Source organism: Oncorhynchus gorbuscha, linkage group LG08 (genome assembly GCF_021184085.1).
Source record: "Oncorhynchus gorbuscha isolate QuinsamMale2020 ecotype Even-year linkage group LG08, OgorEven_v1.0, whole genome shotgun sequence".
Lineage (NCBI taxonomy): Eukaryota > Metazoa > Chordata > Actinopteri > Salmoniformes > Salmonidae > Oncorhynchus > Oncorhynchus gorbuscha.
Window position 1 is genome coordinate 64,945,838 of NC_060180.1, and position 19,186 is coordinate 64,965,023.

Below are 19,186 nucleotides of genomic sequence, written 5' to 3' on the forward strand. Positions count from 1 at the left end.
CCAGAGCGACTTACAAATTGGCTGGAGTGTGTCAGCAGTTCCTGCAAGAGGAAGGCATTGATGCTATGGACTGGCCCGCCCGTTCCCCAGACCTGAATCCAATTGAGCACATCTGGGACATCATGTCTCGCTCCATCCAGCAACGCCATGTTGCACCACATTTACATTTAAGTCATTTAGCAGACGCTCTTATCCAGAGCGACTTACAAATTGGTGCATTCACCTTATGACATCGAGTGGAACAGTCACTTTACAATAGTGCATCTAAATCTTAAAGGGGGGGGGGGGGTGAGAGGGATTACTTATCCTATCCTAGGATAAGGAGTTGGCGGATGCTTTACTCCAGGTCTGGGAGGAGATCCCTCAGGAGACCATCCGCCATCTCATCAGGAGCATGCCCAGGCGTTGTAGGGAGGTCATACAGGCACGTGGAGGCCACACACACCATTGAGCCTCATTTGGACTTGTTTTAAGGACATTACATCAAAGTTGGATCAGTCTGTAGTGTGGTTTTCCACTTTCATTTTGAGTGTGACTCCAAATCCAGACCTCCATGGGTTGATACATTTGATTTCCATTGATAATGTTTGTGTGATTTTGTTGTCAGCACATTCAACTATGTAAAGAAAAAAGTATTTCAAAATAATATTTCATTCATTCAGATCTAGGATGTGTTATTTTAGTGTTTTTTGAGTGGTGTATATACTGAGATCATGTGACACTTAGATTGCACACAGGCAGACTTTATTTAACTAATTATGTGACTTCTGAAGGTAATTGGTTGTGCCAGATCTTATTTAGGGGCTTCATAGCAAAGGGGGTGAATACATATGCACGCACCACTTCTCCATTTAAAAAAATATATATATATATTTCATGAAACAAGGTATTTTTTTCATTTCACTCCACCAGTTTGGACTTTTTTGTGTTATGTCCATTACATGAAATCACAATAAAAATACATTTAAATGACAGGTTGTAATGCAACAAAATAGGAAAAACGCTAAGGGGATGAATACGTTTGCAAGGCACTGTATATTCTTCAAGAATCAATGGGTACATACATATCACTCATTTATAAGTCCAAAAATCAAAAATGTATGAAGCAACTGCAGATTTCCCCTTTAAACCAATACCAAATAAGCCCAGGGGTGCAGTGTCTTCTGGTTTTTGTTAATTCTTTAGGTACCTGGATTGGCTGATCCAGGTCACTTACCTGGTAACAGGTAAAAGGAAAAGGAAGAAGACCAGCTGAGGCTGCATGCAGTGCATTCGGAAAGTATTCAGACCTTCACTTTTTGCACATTTTGTTACGTCACAGCCTTATTCTAAAATACTATGAGATTCCAAATTGAGCTCAGGTGCATCCTGTTGCCATTGATCATCCTTAAGATGTTTCTAGTCCACCTTTGGTACATTCAATTGATTGGGCATGATTTGGAAAGGCACAAACCTGTCTATATAAAGTCCCGCAGTTGACAGTGCATGTCAGAGCAAGAACCAAGCCATGAGGTTGAAGGAATTGACCGTAGAGCTCCAACACAAGATTGTGTCGAGGCACAGATCTGGGGATGGGTACCAAAAACTGTCTGCAGCATTGAAGGTTAAAAAAAGGTTAATAAACAAATTCTTCTCCCAGGTGGCGCAGTGGTTAAGGGTGCTGTACTGCAGCGCCAGCTGCGCCACCAGAGACTCTGGGTTCACGCCCAAGCTCTGTCGTAACCGGCCGCGAACGGGAGGTCCGTGGGGCGATGCACAATTGGCCTAGCGTTGTCCGGGTTAGGGGGTTTGGCCGGTTGGGAAATCCTTGTTTCATCGCGCACTAGCGACTCCTGTGGCGGGCCGGGCGCAGTGCACGCTAACCAAATTCTTAAATGGAAGAAGTTTGAAACTACCAAGACTCTTCCTTATAGCTGGTCTGAATCCCAAGCATCACATATGGAAGAAACCTGCCACTATCCCTACGGTGAAGCATGGTCCCGAGTGGAGCAGTGGTCTTAGGCACTACATCTCAATGCAAAAGGCATCACTACAGTCCCTGGTTCGAATCCAGTCTGTATCACATCCGGCTGTGCTTGGGAGTACCATAGGGCAGCGCACAATTGGCCCAGCGTCGTCCGGGTTTGGCCGGGGTATTTATTATTTATTTATTTTATTTAACTAGCCTTGGGGCAGTGGGTTAACTGCCTTATTCAGGGGCAGAACGACATGTTTACCTTGTCAGCTCGGGGATTCGATCTAGCAACCTTTCGGTTACTAGCCCAACTCTCTAACCGCTAGGCTACCTGCTGGCCGTCATTGTAAAAAATAATTTGTTCATAACTGACTTGCCTAGTTAAATTAAGGTTAAATTTTTTAAAATGGTGTTGAAAGCATCATGCTGACAAGTTTCCCAGGAACTGGGAAACTTGTCAGGATGGAGGGAAAGATGAACAGAGCAATGTACAGAGAGATCCTTGATGAAAACCTGCTCCAGAGCTCTCTGGGCCTCAGACTGGGGCGAAGGTTCACCTTCCAACAGGACAACGACCTTAAGCACACAGCCAAAACGATGCAGGAGTGGCTTCAGAACAAGTCTCTGAATGTCCTTGAGTAGCCCAGCTAGAGACCAGACTTGAAGCCGATTGAACATCTCTGGAGAGACTTGAAAATAGCTGTGCAGCGACGCCCTCCATTCAACCTGACAGAGCTTGAGAGGATCTGCAAAGAAGAATGGGAGAAACTCTCCAAATACAGCTATGCTAAGCTTGTAGCATCATACCAAAGAAGACTTGAGGCTGTAATTGCTGCCAAAGGTGCTTCAATAAAGCACTGGGTAAAGAGTCTGAATACTTATGTAAATGTGATCGTTTTTTTTGTTTAATTAGCCATTTCTAAAAACCTTTTTTTGCTTTGTCATTATGGGTTATTGCACATAGATTGATGAGGGATTTAAAAAAATATAATGCTGTAACAACACAATGTGGAAAAAGTGAAGGGGTCTGAATCCTATATAGGGTAGCCTAGTGGTTAGAGTGTTGAACTAGTAACTGAAAGGTTAGATGGACACCTTCCCAGGCACTGTAGCCCTCTGTCACAACAGGAGTGTCAGAGAGCCTGATGTCACCAGAAGGTATTTCAAGGACATCAATTTTAGCAGCATGCCAAGTCTTGAGGATCGTCCATTCTACTGCAATGTTCATCATACTCTGAGAAACTCAACCTCACGAAGACAAAGACCCTGGATTTGTTTGATGTGCTGGACTATTCTTTGTCATAGCGTAATGGTACCACAATTGGCCATTCTTAGACGTAAATGGCTATCAAACAAACATGAGACCCACCTGTGAGAACTGGAGGAGAAACCCCAAGTCATCCGATAGCAAGAGAGTAAAGAACACACCAATATAAATTTAACACACTGTATTGAAAGCAATAAGGCCCGAGGAGGTGTGGTATATGGCCAATATACCAAGGCTAAGAGCTGTTCTTAAGCACAACTCAACGAGGAGTGCCTGGACACAGCCCTTAGCTGTGGTATATTGGCCATATTCCACGAACCCTAGAGGTGCCTTATTGCTATTATAAACTGGTTACCAATGTAATTAGAGCAGTAAAAATAAGCATTTTGTCATACCCATGGTATACGGTCTGATATACCACAACTGTCGGGCAATCATCATTCAGTGCTCGAACCACCCACCTTATATAAAACATTTTGTTAACCTCTGACTGCCATAATCATAATAGTCTAGTGATCAATTAAATTAAAATGTTTAAGAGAGTGCTAAATAGTAGAAATACATCTAAATGACTAGTTCACAACTTTCCAGGGGTTTGGTTTTTCAATATCGCCATTACAACACTAACTGTGCTGGATGAGGAATGAGAGACACCACTTGAAAATGACTCAGCCACAAATTTGAGGAGGGTTAGGCAAGTTTCTCATGATCAGGCAGATGGATAATTGTTCTCTATTGATCAATTGACCCGAGCAAGACTACATGTTCAACATTTCAGGGGCTTCTGCAGTGAGCAGACACAGCCAGCCAGGCAGCCAGCCAGGCAGCCAGGTAGCCAGCCAGGTAGCCAGCCAGGTAGCCAGCCAGGCAGCCAGCCAGCCAGCCAGCCAGCCAGCCAGCCAGCCAAGCAGCCAGCCAGGCAGCCAGCCAGCCAGGCAGCCAGGCAGCCAGCCAGCCAGGCAGCCAGCCAGCCAGCCAGCCAGGCAGAGCACTGGGCTGCATTGGATCATTTCACCATCGTCCTAGTTTTCCTTTCACTTTTAGAGACAAATGACCCAGTTCATCCTTCTTACGGCTTCCTTCCCATCTCTTTCCCAGCCTGCAGAAAGACCTGGGAGATAGCAGATAGCAGGGGTTCCACAGACTCTCAAACGTTCCGCAGACATGGTTGTCTCAAAAAGATTCCTCAGAGGCTTTTCTCTTAAAAGCAGTTGAAATAGTCATGGAATAACTGGGCACTATACTTTGAACAATATCCCCAATGTTTCTAAAAGACCTCTGGAGTTTTAGCACTGAAGCACTGTGCTTATGTCAGAGCTCACCTGTGGAGCAGCGATGCTGAGAGCAGTGTTGACCAACTCCATCTTATCCTGGGACTTTTCACGTGCAAGACGGGCAGCCTCTTTCACCTCCTTAAACCGCTCAGAAAACTGAGGAGGGACAAGAGATAAATGCTTGTCCATAATTAACTACATTATTTTAGGACACCAGACCCTTAATGTGCAGTGAATTGAGATCTTCACCTGGTGCAGCTGCTGCTCTGTAGCGAAGCCCAGGCCGTAGACCGTGTTGGCCCTGCTGTCCGCCCACTGGCCGAACTTCTGCGAGGTCCTGGTGAACGTCATGCTCGGTGTGATGGTGCAGTTGATGATGGCCTGTGGATAGAGCAGAATCGCAATAGTGGAAACCAAGACTGTTCTCAGAGCAGACCTGGTCGTAGCTAGATATGTTCGAGTTGCGTCAGGGACAATTTCAGCATTTTTCCAGACAAAATCATGACCTACTGCAGTAGCAGTTACTCACCTCAGCTGATGAAAATCAATAGCTATCATGCTATACAAATAATGATTCATGTTTATGCCTAAGCAAGGACTTGTTTTCTCAGAAAATAAGTAAAACATTTGGGCTCATTACGGGAGCATTTGCTTGTATTTTCAGAATATCCCAACGGATGGTTGCAAATGTGTTGTACAAACAGATGTTTAAACAAATCTGGAGTCTAAAAAAACAGTTAACTCCTTTGGAAAGGTCTTTTGAGCCTAATAACGTGATAATGTGACATACCCATATTTCAGATTGGACCGTGGGTGCATTGGCAATCTATAGTTTGCATTATTTTTCAGATGTAACCAAGAAATGACTATTTCTTTGACTGACCTATTCTTTCAACAGATTAACAAGCATTGCATCAGGCAGCGGTAGACATGGCTACAGCCCCTCATTTTGTTTCAGGTCACATGAGAAAAAACATTAAGCAGACCTATTTATAACCTTTTGCGTCAGCTGCAGAATTACTGTAATATAACTGACTTAAACACCCAGAATCAGAGGGCAAGGGCAGCTTAAAGAAGAGGAGGTTTTTTAACAAACGATTACGAGAGTCTGGGCCAACATGTTTCACATGACATGGTACAAAAGATTACCACGTTGCCAGACACAAGACAAGGGGAATTGGGCTGCTGATCACAAGGTCTGCAGGGAGTGGGGAAAGTGGGTCAGACCAGAGGTGTTAAGGGGAGATCAGATAGATTCCAGGGGAGTTCCAAGGGGGCATGGGGAGTTGGGCTGCTGATCACGAGGTCTGCAGGGAGTGGGGAATGTGGGTCAGAACAGAGGTGTTAAGGGGAGATCAGATAGATTCCAGGGGAGTTCCAGGGGGCATGGGGAGTTGGGCTGCTGATGGGTCTGCTGGGGAATGTGGGTCAGAACAGAGGTGTTAAGGGGAGATCAGATAGATTCCAGGGGAGTTCCAGGGGGGCATGGGGAGTTGGGCTGCTGATCACGAGGTCTGCAGGGAGTGGGGAATGTGGGTCAGAACAGAGGTGTTAAGGGGAGATCAGAGAGATTCCAGGGGAGTTGATCCAAATCCAAAGCTTGTGAGGAAGACGAGCCTTGATCTTGTGAACGCTGTTAGGTGACATTGATTTTCTGTTCACATTCCAGTTCTTCTTGACTTAACATTGGCTTAATTGGTTTTAAATGAATAAAACGTGTAGAACCACTGCTTTAATGTCTAGCATCGTAAACAACTAAGGTCTGGAAGGATAAATAACTTTACAGGGGTAAGTAAGAGTGAACAGAAACAATCTTAAACAGGTCCAGGCTCACCTGTTACATATTCCAGACTCATATTTAGCTACTCTCTATCCAAGCTGGACTATGCTATATTGGCTAGAAGAAGAAAATTGTGAACTTGAGACCATATTGTTAGCCAACCCACTCAATTCTGTGAAAATCCCTCAAAAAAGGATGTTTTGCCTTAAATCCCAGTTTTCAACAAGATACATTCACGTAATCCAACCGTGGCATTCATGTTCCACAGTCAACCCACTACACAGTACAGGGTTTCCACTAGTTGCCGCAGACACAAAGACAAAATTGTCTTTTAAGGTTAGCTGTGTGGTTAAGTTTAGGGTTAAGGTTGGGTTAGTGACACTTAATTGGGGAGAACGGGCTCGTGGTAATGACTGGAGAGGAATCAGTGGAATGGTATCAAATACGTCAAACACAAGGTTTCCAGGTGTTTGGTGCGATTCCATTTGCCCCGTTCCGGACATTATTATGAGCCGTTAAAATCCAATTTGAAGAAGTGAAATTGTAAAAATAGGTGAGGTGGCTGTGGTACCTAGTGACGACCACAGTACAGCTGCATGGCTCACCTTCGTACCACCCACGCTGATGATGCGGTACACGTTCCTGTTGCCGTCGTAGAAGAAGGAGACGGTGACGGCATGCTTGCTGGCGGGGATCCAGTTCCTCTTGGTGTTTGGGTCGATCTGGAACACATGGGCCCTGGCACTGAAGATTGGCTGCTCCCTGGGGAAAGGTGTGGACATGGAGCTAAGCATGTGAAGACAAATGGTGGCCAAGAGGTTCCTATTCCCTACAAAGCCCTGCAAATTTGAGTATGTGAAGATTAACGAAAAGACAACTTTGTTTCTGACTCACGAATAAAGATTCTTCTGAATAATTATTTTATTATTAGTACAGTGGAAGACTGACACATTTCTTCCATTGAGAGACTGACGGACGCACCAATCAAACGACAGAACTCCCTCCAAAACTGTGACGTGAATTGCGGGCCTCTGGTCTGAAACGGCGGCCTAACGGGAGGCCATGAATTCTGAATACATTCTCGGGCCTCTCCTTCGGAAGGAAGTTTAGTGAGGGGAATAGAACCTCAAGGCATAATAAAGTAGTACAGGACAGAGTCTATCCGCGCATTTTTACTGGACATGTAGCAATAGAAATATTGAACACTGTTCACTAAACAAATTGACAATTCCTACTTTCGGACAAAAGCATTATATTCTAATCGAGACTTACTGTTCATGTTCTGATGAATAAGAAATATTTGCAATTTCTTTGTGCTTTCGGGGAGGAACAACAACCTCCTAATCCTCCCATAATGGGACACAGCTCCCATACTTGACTGGCTGCCATAATGCTACAGATGTTGGTGTCACCTTTGGCAGCTCTCTCAATCCAACCCTAATTTGCCCGTGGTTGTGGTTAGCATAAGACTGTTGACTAAAAAGCTCTGAACCTTTGCCCAAGTCCCCTCCCCATCCCTTCTTCTGCCAGTGTGACCATGCTAAGTATCCTAGATACGAGGTATATATTTCAAAGCAACAATGTCACTGGTGTTCTAGTATGGTTTGGCAACTGTAGCATGGAAAATTTCAACCCAACCAAATCCTAATGACAACAGTGGAAAGACCTCACACAGAGGGACAGTTAAAGTCCAGTGACTGTACGGAGCAGAGCAGACAATAGATCATAACCTACCTAAGTCTAACCATTGGATTACGTACACAGTAAAGTCAAAAGGATTATACCTTGATGCTACAGATTGATTGTTGCCCTTTTCACCCTCATCATATTCAATTCAAATCTGTAGAAGCTATGCAGGACAGAAAATCCACTGCAGTTAGAGGGTTGTTGGTACAAAGAAACCCACTAAATGTCATAGCAACATGACATGGTCTTAGGTGTCTGACTGTTTACAACGTATGGATTAGCAGTAGTGGATGATTATAACAACATATGGTAGTGACGATCCTATCCATTTCATTGGCTGAGGAAAGCTATTAAGTCAAATAAATCTATCACAAAAATCAAGTAGAAAATTGATGGATGATTTATGACATGGCAAATACCAGGTCAAAATGCACATTAACCTGTATCCAAACGAAACTCAACTCTGACCTCTTCAGTGACACACAAATCCAGTGATAGAGGTAAGCAGACACACGATCATACAATATCTTCGAAGGATGGATTTAAATGAATTGGATTTAATCCTTGTTCTGATTCTATATGCCAGGATCTCTAAATCTCAGGAGTTTTGGTGTACCATTTTAACTGCAAGAATTTGTTTACAATGACAACTATTGGTTGCCAGCTAGTCTGTGTTTTTACGTTCCATGTCAAGACTTTGTCACTTTAACCCTACTGCAAATAACAACTATCACCATCAAAGACTCACAGGCACACTCTCTCTCTCAAACACACGATGGGCTTGAGGAAGGAGACAGCAGAATTCTCTGTCTCATCACATGGTAATCCCCCTTTTGTCAGCTGATCTCATGCTTAATAACCAGCTTCTATATGGCAAGCAGTAACCCCCAGGCTCAGACAGACACTGATCAGAAGGTTGGCCAGACAGGGGACGGGAGCATTACTGTGGAACAGAGGGTTGGCCAGACAGTGGACGGGAGCAGTACTGTGGAACAGAGGGTTGGCCAGACAGGGGACGGGAGCAGTACTGTGGAACAGAGGGTTGGCCAGACAGGGGACGGGAGCATTACTGTGGAACAGAGGGTTGGCCAGACAGGGGACGGGAGCATTACTGTGGAACAGAGGGTTGGCCAGACAGGGGACAGGAGCATTACTGTAGAACAGAGGGTTGGCCAGACAGGGGACAGGAGCAGTACTGTGGAACAGAGGGTTGGCCAGACAGGGGACAGGAGCAGTACTGTGGAACAGAGGGTTGGCCAGACAGGGGACAGGAGCAGTACTGTGGAACAGATGGTTGGCCAGACAGGGGACGGGAGCAGTACTGTGGAACAGAGGGTTGGCCAGACAGGGGACGGGAGCATTACTGTGGAACAGAGGGTTGGCCAGACAGGGGACGGGAGCATTACTGTGGAACAGAGGGTTGGCCAGACAGGGGACAGGAGCATTACTGTAGAACAGAGGGTTGGCCAGACAGGGGACAGGAGCAGTACTGTGGAACAGAGGGTTGGCCAGACAGGGGACAGGAGCAGTACTGTGGAACAGAGGGTTGGCCAGACAGGGGACAGGAGCAGTACTGTGGAACAGAGGGTTGGCCAGACAGGGGACGGGAGCATTACTGTGGAACAGAGGGTTGGCCAGACAGGGGACGGGAGCATTACTGTGGAACAGAGGGTTGGCCAGACAGGGGACAGGAGCAGTACTGTGGAACAGAGGGTTGGCCAGACAGGGGACGGGAGCAGTACTGTGGAACAGAGGGTTGGCCAGACAGGGGACGGGAGCATTACTGTGGAACAGAGGGTTGGCCAGACAGGGGACAGGAGTATTACTGTGGAACAGAGGGTTGGCCAGACAGGGGACAGGAGCAGTACTGTGGAACAGAGGGTTGGCCAGACAGGGGACAGGAGAGGTACTGTGGAACAGAGGGTTGGCCAGACAGGGGACAGGAGCAGTACTGTGGAACAGAGGGTTGGCCAGACAGGGGACGGGAGCATTACTGTGGAACAGAGGGTTGGCCAGACAGGGGACAGGAGCAGTACTGTGGAACAGAGGGTTGGCCAGACAGGGGACAGGAGCAGTACTGTGGAACAGAGGGTTGGCCAGACAGGGGACAGAGGGTTGGGAGGGGACGGGAGGTACTGTGGAACAGAGGGTTGGCCAGACAGGGGACGGGAGCATTACTGTGGAACAGAGGGTTGGCCAGACAGGGGACAGGAGCAGTACTGTGGAACAGAGGGTTGGCCAGACAGGGGACGGGAGCAGTACTGTGGAACAGAGGGTTGGCCAGACAGGGGACGGGAGCAGTACTGTGGAACAGAGGGTTGGCCAGACAGGGGACGGGAGCATTACTGTGGAACAGAGGGTTGGCCAGACAGGGGACAGGAGCAGTACTGTGGAACAGAGGGTTGGCCAGACAGGGGACAGGAGCAGTACTGTGGAACAGAGGGTTGGCCAGACAGGGGACAGGAGCAGTACTGTGGAACAGAGGGTTGGCCAGACAGGGAACGGGAGCAGTACTGTGGAACAGAGGGTTGGCCAGACAGGGGACGGGAGCATTACTGTGGAACAGAGGGTTGGCCAGACAGGGGACGGGAGCAGTACTGTGGAACAGAGGGTTGGCCAGACAGGGGACGGGAGCAGTACTGTGGAACAGAGGGTTGGCCAGACAGGGGACGGGAGCAGTACTGTGGAACAGAGGGTTGGCCAGACAGGGGACGGGAGCAGTACTGTGGAACAGAGGGTTGGCCAGACAGGGGACAGGAGCAGTACTGTGGAACAGAGGGTTGGCCAGACAGGGGACAGGAGCAGTACTGTGGAACAGAGGGTTGGCCAGACAGGGGACAGGAGCAGTACTGTGGAACAGAGTCAGCAAGATAGGCTACAGAGTTTGGCAGACTCACGTTGAGACATGAAAGTGTAAAAACTACCATGTTAGTACTTGGCACCAATGCTTCCCAAATCATTAGCTTACATATGATGCAATTGACTGACATTGTTGGGTTAAACTAAAATGCCTCTCTCTACGGTAAAGCTATTTTCATCGTGGAGCGTTTGGTACCTTACTAGAAGCAATTTGAATATCAAACTCACACAAATTATGAATACACAACTATACACTTACCTCCTACCGTAAAATGTGCTAATTATGTTGGCAGCCATTTAGAAAAAGTTATCCAGGTCACACCACCACATGTGACATCATTGAAAAGCGCAGAATGTCCTCTCATAGGAACAAAACACAGTGGCATTTATGGCCTCAAAGAGAAAGGCCAAGAGAGACCTGAGGAAATGTGTCATGTTTTAGATCATTATCTTTCTGTGGAAGCGAACTGGATAACGGATCATGTTAAACAGATGGACATGGCTTAGTAGGATGTGGTGATGTGTGCCCATATACTACACACACACACGATCAGGGTTCGAATTATACATCCACTCTTGGGGTGTTGAAAATATTTGACCATTTTGCGGGGGGGGCTCACATTGATATTTCAATTATTATAAGAGGGCCTTGTTATGGGTTGCCCAGCCTCTCTAATTTTAACCCTGCACACAGTTTGAAAATATTGATTGGTTTAATTATACTGTAAATGCTCCAGCGGTTAAATAGGTGAGCAGAACTCCACCATGATAGGACATAGCGAGAAGATCCCATTTCAGATAATTCAATTACTACATATTCTGGCAATGGAAATTCCACAACACTGCTTTATCGATAAATGTTACGAAACTATTACGGGTTACAACTGCTTTAATTCATGTTAATTAATGCACCCCTATTGTAGAAGTGTTATCACTCACACTATCCATTTCTAACAGGTTATTACAGTTTATTGTTCTACACGCTGTAAACAGAATACTTGACATGGATGCTCTTCTAGAGGAGATTCTGGGGCACACAGCGCTGGGAGAACTTCTCTCCTTGATTTAGTACAGCAATAATAGCTCAGGGCCTCAGAGTTATTTCAGAAATGTACTGCTCAAATAAAGTAGTGGTGGTCTCTGCAGTACCACTACCATCATGTGGGATAAACAGATAAACAGCACAAAAACTAACTGATTTACTTTGAAAATAAAGTTTGAAGCCACTTAATATCAATATAAGATCAATAAACAATATAGCTAGTGTGATAATGTTATTAGATGCAAATCAACATCACTCCAAAACATTGATACGTATGTAGTTCCAGAGCATTACTACATACAGTCGGAAGTTTAATTACACTTAGGTTGGAGTCATTAAAACTATTTTTTCAACCACTCCACAAATTTCTTGTTAACAAACTATAGTTTTGGCAAGTCGGTCAGGACATCTACTTTGTGGATGACACAAGTAATTTTTCCGACAATTGTTTACAGACAGATTATTTCACTTATAATTTACTGTATCACAATTCCAGTGGGTCAGAAGTTTACATACACAAAGTTAACTGTGCCTTTAAACAGCTTGGAAAATTCCAGAAAATTATGTCATGGCTTTAGAAGCTTCTGATAGGCTAATTGACATCATTTGAGTCAATTGGAGGTGTACCTGTGGATGTATTTCAAGGCCTACCTTCAAACTCAGTGCCTCTTTGCTTGACATCATGGAAAAACCAAAAGAAATCAGCCAAGACCTCAGAAAAAAAATTGTAGACCTCCACAAGTCTGGCTCATCCTTAGGAGCAATTTCCAAATGCCTGAAGGTACTACCTTCATCTGTACAAGCAATAGTACGCAAGTATAAACATCATGGGATCACGCAGCCGTCATACCGCTCAGGAAGGAGAAGCGTTCTGTCTCCTAGAGATGAACATACTTTGGTGCGAAAAGTGCAGATCAATCCCAGAACAACAGCAAAGGACCTTGTGAAGATGCTGGAGGAAACAGGTACAAAAGTGTCAATATCCACAGTAAAACAAGTCCTATATCGACATAACCTGAATGGCCGCTCAGCAAGGAAGAAGCCACTGCTCCAAAACCGGCATAAAAAAGCCAGACGACAGTTTGCAACTGCACATGGGGACAAAGATCGTACTTTTTGGAGAAATGTCCTCTGGTCTAATGAAGCAAAAATGTAACTGTTTGGCCATAATGACCATTGTTATGTTTGGAGGAAAAAGGGGGAGGCTTGCAAGCCGAAGAACACCAACCCAACCGTGAAGCATGGTGGTGGCTTTGCTGCAGGAGGGACTGGTGCACTTCACAAAATAGATGGCATCATGAGGGTGGAAAATTATGTGGATATATTGAAGCAACAGGTCACGGCATCAGTCAGGAAGTTAAAGCTTGGTCGCAAATGGGTCTTCCAAATGGACAATGACCCCAAACATAGTTCCAAAGTTGTGGCAAAATGGCTTAAGGACAACAAAGTCAAGGTATTGGAGTGGCCATCACAAAGCCCTGACCTCAATCCTATAGAACATGTGTGGGCAGAACTGAAAAAGTATGTGCGAGGAAGGAGGCCTACAAACCTGACTCAGTTACACCAGCCCTGTCAGGAGGAATGGGCCAAAATCCATCCAACTTATTGTGGGAAGCTTATGGAAGGCTACCCAAAACAATTGATCCAAGTTAAACAATTTAAAGGCAATGCTACCAAATACTAATTGAGTGTATGTAAACTTCTGACCCACTGGGAATGTGATGAAAGAAATAAAAGCTGAAATAAATCATTCTTAGTACAATTATTCTGACATTTCAAAATGTTTTAATAAAGTGGTGATCATAACTGACCTACGACAGGGAATTTTTACAAGGATTAAATATCAGGAATTGTGAAAAATTGGGTTTAAATGTATTTGGCTAGGGGTATGTAAACTTCTGACTTCAACTGTACTTCAAACATCCACACACTATTATTACACTAACAATCCATAGGACACAAGAGACTACTGTCGAGAATAGGGTGGCCATTATAGTCTTGAGGTTAGAACGTTGGGCCAGTAACTGAAAGGTCGCTGGTTCAAATCCTGCGTCTGAAAAGGTGAAAACCTGTTGCTGTGCCCTTGAGAAATTAACCACAATTTCTCCAGGGGACCTGGACAATGGTGACACTGGATGTGACCCCACTCCTTGCGGGTGTCTCAGGGAGAGTTGGAATATGTAACAGAAAAAAAACATTTCCATTACACACTTGTACAAGTGTGTAACAGGACAGATATAACCTCCCCACACACAAATTATTATTCCCTCTCTTGTCCTGTAAAAGAAGAGGTCCTGTTTGCATCCCAAGGTCATTACACAAAGATCTTTACTGCCAACTGTCAAATGTTGGGATGGATCTCTTAATTTGTACTATGTAGTCAATATGCCTCAACTGAAACAAGGACACAGACAGAAGGGGCTATTAAGTAGATGCTCTGGGTCAATATGCTACAACTGAAACAAGGACACAGACAGAAGGGGCTATTGAGTAGGCGCTCAGGGTCAATATGCTACAACTGAAACAAGGACACAGACAGAAGGGGCTATTGAGTAGGCGCTCAGGGTCAATATGCTACAACTGAAACAAGGACACAGACAGAAGTGGCTATTGAGTAGGTGCTCAGGGTCAATATGCTACAACTGAAACAAGGACACAGACAGAAGGGGCTATTGAGTAGGTGCTCAGGGTCAATATGCTACAACTGAAACAAGGACACAGACAGAAGGGGCTATTGAGTAGGTGCTCAGGGTCAATATGCTACAACTGAAACAAGGACACAGACAGAAGTGGCTATTAAGTAGATGCTCTGGGTCAATATGCTACAACTGAAACAAGGACACAGACAGAAGGGGCTATTGAGTAGGTGCTCAGGGTCAATATGCTACAACTGAAACAAGGACACAGACAGAAGGGGCTATTGAGTAGGCTCTCAGGGTCAATATGCTACAACTGAAACAAGGACACAGACAGAAGGGGCTATTGAGTAGGTGCTCAGGGTCAATATGCTACAACTGAAACAAGGACACAGACAGAAGGGGCTATTGAGTAGGTGCTCAGGGTCAATATGCTACAACTGAAACAAGGACACAGACAGAAGGGGCTATTGAGTAGGCTCTCAGGGTCAATATGCTACAACTGAAACAAGGACACAGACAGAAGGGGCTATTGAGTAGGCGCTCAGGGTGTAATATAACAGCAACTCACCTTTCTCGATGTTGAGGATACATCTTATAAGGCAGCAGAGGTACCCTTTCTATGGAAGAAAGAAATCAGAACACACTGACTGCATACATCAAGATGTTTTCATACGAAAAAATGTTCTAAAATTAATACACAACTGGACTAGAAAATAACAATTATGATAGATCCAAGTGTTCAGGGTGCCGTCGCTGCTTTTCAATGTATCATTAGAAATGTATAGGTACCCTACCTCAAGAACAAGGTACCCCAATATTAAAAAGCATTGTCCCGACCTTTTGAGATATGGTCCCGACTGACTGCAGAATAATAGCCTCAACTTTTCTCTCTCATAGCAACAGTCATTTACCAGCGTCCAATGCAATGAGTCAGTGAGAGTTGAATGGAGTTACTCGAGACACTCACCCCATTTCGTTGTAAAAGATGAATAAGATCTATTGGTCGACCTGCAATGTGGGCTCCTTTATGTTGAACACTGGAGCTGTAATCCTTCCTCTTATTTGTGTCAGTATAGGGATGCTTCCGTATACCACCGGAATTGCACTGCAAAGGGCAAGAATTGGCTATGAATACTGTGGACATTCGCTGTCAATAAAATTATATGCGCTCTGTCCGTTCACTTGAAAAAGCTTGCCACGAAGTCGGACATCGATGCCACCACGAAACTGGAGCAATGTGTATCATTAGCCACAGTCCGGCAGTCCATCGTGTGTAGATTTCTCAGTTTTTCTTTCTGAATGCACTTCAGTAACCTTGTTGTAAGGCAGTTCCTCGCGACGCTCAGGTTGTATTCCTCTTGAAGGTGCAATATGTGAGTGAAAAGCGTGCAGTCTTCTACACTGGTTACCAAGTATCGCTTGGCATGAGATACTTTTTTTATTGGTTACATTTCATATCCAGACAACACCAGCTGCGCGCGGTGCAGCGCTCTATGGCTACAATTTGCTACAGTTGGGGTTTCAACCCGTCTACATACACCACCACCTGCTGGTTACCGTTTGGTAGTGGGTCAAATTACGTTCAATCTAACACCGACAAAACTCACTACAGTAGTTTAGAGTCTACTTCACGGTTGACCATTAGCACATAGATTAGGCGTAATAAACACTAACTAACCTTTATTTAATTTTCACATACCTCACATTAAAACAAATTCATTGGGCTCACAAGGACACAATACTGCAGCCCCATGTAAACATGAGATTAGGGCCGCCTAGCCCAGATGTGAAGTCTATGAGCTCAGTGCTAGTAGTCGAGTTAATCATCATTCCTGTCATTTATCAAAAACAAGTTCAATTGTCCATCACTTAAAATGAGTGAAAAGATACCTTTATTTTTTTCAAAGATGTTACAAGGATGACATTTCAGTGAGAGTATAACAAATGACCAAATAACTAGATAATCATAATCAAGCAATTTCCAAGAAGAAAGAAACATCACTTCACTCCAAAGTAAAACCCTGCAGAAGCAAATAATGAAATAAGTGATACTAGGATGACACCAGCTATGGGGGGAGAAAGAGGACAAATCTAGACTATTCTGTGTCCTAATTGAAGGTTCTTGGCATTCCAAAATCCCTGTAACCCATGAGACACTCAAGAGTGGTGTTTTGTTTGAACGATATTTGAAGATGAGCAAAGATCAGTTACCATTTGTAGTGGACCAATATTTAATCTACTTGAACTCATTTCATACCCTAACCATTTAGTTGTATTGCAGCAGCAGTTTATTTTCTTTTCAGGAGTTCCCCTTTTTCAACAATAGGTTAATTTCATAAAGATACATGAATGTTTAGTGATGAAACCTGATAATTGAGGTGTAGTATCGAACAGCACATGCACAGGTTGTCAAATAGGGAACGCTGTCAGAAATAACACATTTTCAAAAGGTATTTGGAGGGATGTGGTTCATGTCTAGAAGATATAGATAGGTACAAACACATCTTAAAATGTCTTTCCACAGGTGTTCATAACAGAAAATGTTTAACCACATTAGCATATGACAATGACTTCTGAAAATCATAGCCGAACACGACTCAGCAAAATGACATAAAAATGGTCAGATGACACTATCACACATGGAATGGAGGGTACCGTAATGAATCATGAGGGATGGTTACATACAATTCAGAATTACAGAATGAAAGATTTCAGACCTAAAACTCAACACAGCAGGGAAGTGACATGTAGGATTGTCACAAAATACTACTTTTACACGTGATAAATTTGACCATCAATGATACAAATTACAGTGCCTTCAGAAAGTAATCACACTGCTTACCTTTTTCCACATTTTGTTGTTAGAGCCTGAATCGAAAATATATTAAAATTGAGATTGTGCCACTGGCTTACATACAATTCCCCATAATATCAAAGTGGATTTACTTAAATTTTTTAAATACAAAATAATAAAAAATGAAAAGCTGAAATGTCTTGAGTAAATAAGTATTCAGCCCCTTTTTATGGCAAGACTAAATAAGTTCAGGAGTAAAAATCACTGTGCAATAATAGTGTTTATCATCTCTGTACCCCACACATACAGATCATTGTAAGGGCTCTCAGTCGAGCAGTGAATTTCAAGCGCAGATTCAACCATAAAGACCAGGGGAGGTTTTCCAATGCCTCACAAAGAAGGGCAACTATTGGTAGATGGGTCAAAAAATTAAATGAGCAGAAATAGAATATCCCTTTGAGCATGGTGAAGTTAATAATTACACGCTTTGGATGGTGTATCAATACACCCAGTCACTACAAAGATGCAGGCGACCTTCCGAACTCAGATGCCGGAGAGGAAGGAAACCATTCAGGGATTTCAACGTGAGACCAATGGTGACTTTAAAACAGTTAAGAGTTTAATGGCTGTGAAATCCATCCTCAGTTCAACATTGTAGTTACACACAATACTAACCTAAATGACAGTGATTTTTTTTATATACCTGGACAGAATTAAAAATATCACAAAACATGCATCCTGTTTGCAATAAGGCACTAAAGTGTGTTAAAAAAGTGTGTTAAAGAAATTAACTTTGTCCCGAATACAAAGCGTTGTGTTTGGGGCAAATCCAATACAACACATTACTGAGTACCACTCTCCATATGTTCAAGCATGGTGGTGGCTGCATTATGTTATGGGTATGCTTGTCATCAGCAAAGATTAGGGAAGTTTTGGGGGGGATAATTTACAATATAGTTAAGAACATACTAAATCAAAGAGGAAAACCTGGTTCAGTCTTCTTTCCAACAGACACTGGGAGACTAATTCACCTTTCAGCAGGACAATAACCTAAAATACAAGGCCAAATATACACTGGGGATTGTTTACCAAGATGACATTGAATGTTTGACTTTAAATCAGCTTAACAATCTATGACAAGACTTGAAAATGGCTGTCTGTCAAGTTGGTTGTTGATCATTGCTAGAGGTTGAGAATTTTAAAAGTAATGTACAAATATTGTACAATTCAAGTTAGTCCTAAATATTTCTAAAACTAAAAACATTGTATTTGGGACACTAAACATCAACTAAATCTTGTAATGAATAATGTGGAATTTTAGCAAGTTGAGGAGACTAAACTGCTTGGAGTAACCCTGGATTGTAAACTGTCATGGTCAAAACATGTTGATGCAACGGTACCTAAGATGGGGAGAGGTCTGTCTTCTTAACTATCAACAAGGCAGGTCCTACAGACCCTAGTTGTGTCTCACCTGGACTACTGTCAAGTCGTGTGGTCAGGTGCCACAAAGAATGATTTACAATTGTCTCTGAACAGTGCAGCATGGGTGGCCCTTAAATGTACACAGAGAGCTAACAATAATATGCATGTCAATCTCTCATGCAGTTGGAAAGATTGACTAAATCACAATTTGTTTTTGTAAGAAGTATTGACATGCTGAATGCACACCAATGCATATCCCACAAGACATGCAACCAGAGGTCTCTTCACAATCCCAAAATCCAGAACAGACCACAACAGTACTACATAGAGCCATGACTACATGGAACTCTATTCCACATCAGGTAACTGATGCAAGCAGTAGAATCAGATTTTAAAAAACAGAAAAATACACCTTATGGAACAGTGGGGACTGTACACATGGATGTTGTATTGTACATATATGGTAGTA

The 19,186-nt window shown here is 43.8% G+C and overlaps 1 protein-coding gene across 2 annotated transcripts in view; it reads right to left on the bottom strand.

Annotated features, from left to right (window-relative positions):
- Window positions 1-16,014, bottom strand: part of LOC124042003 (homer protein homolog 3-like) — a 34,114-nt gene extending 18,100 nt beyond the window's left edge. The window contains exons 1-6 of one of the 2 annotated variants that reach the window (XM_046360256.1): window positions 15,469-16,014; window positions 15,070-15,118; window positions 6,881-7,037; window positions 4,745-4,876; window positions 4,544-4,651; window positions 3,324-3,332 (exon numbers count right to left, since the gene is read on the bottom strand). In XM_046360256.1, the coding sequence (XP_046216212.1) occupies window positions 3,324-3,332; window positions 4,544-4,651; window positions 4,745-4,876; window positions 6,881-7,037; window positions 15,070-15,092 (429 nt within the window). In that variant the 5' untranslated portion in view covers window positions 15,093-15,118; window positions 15,469-16,014. The remainder of the gene's footprint in view (window positions 1-3,323; window positions 3,333-4,543; window positions 4,652-4,744; window positions 4,877-6,880; window positions 7,038-15,069; window positions 15,119-15,468) is intronic. The other variant, XM_046360257.1, reaches the window with a different exon arrangement.
- Between the last annotated feature and the right edge of the window lie 3,172 nt (window positions 16,015-19,186).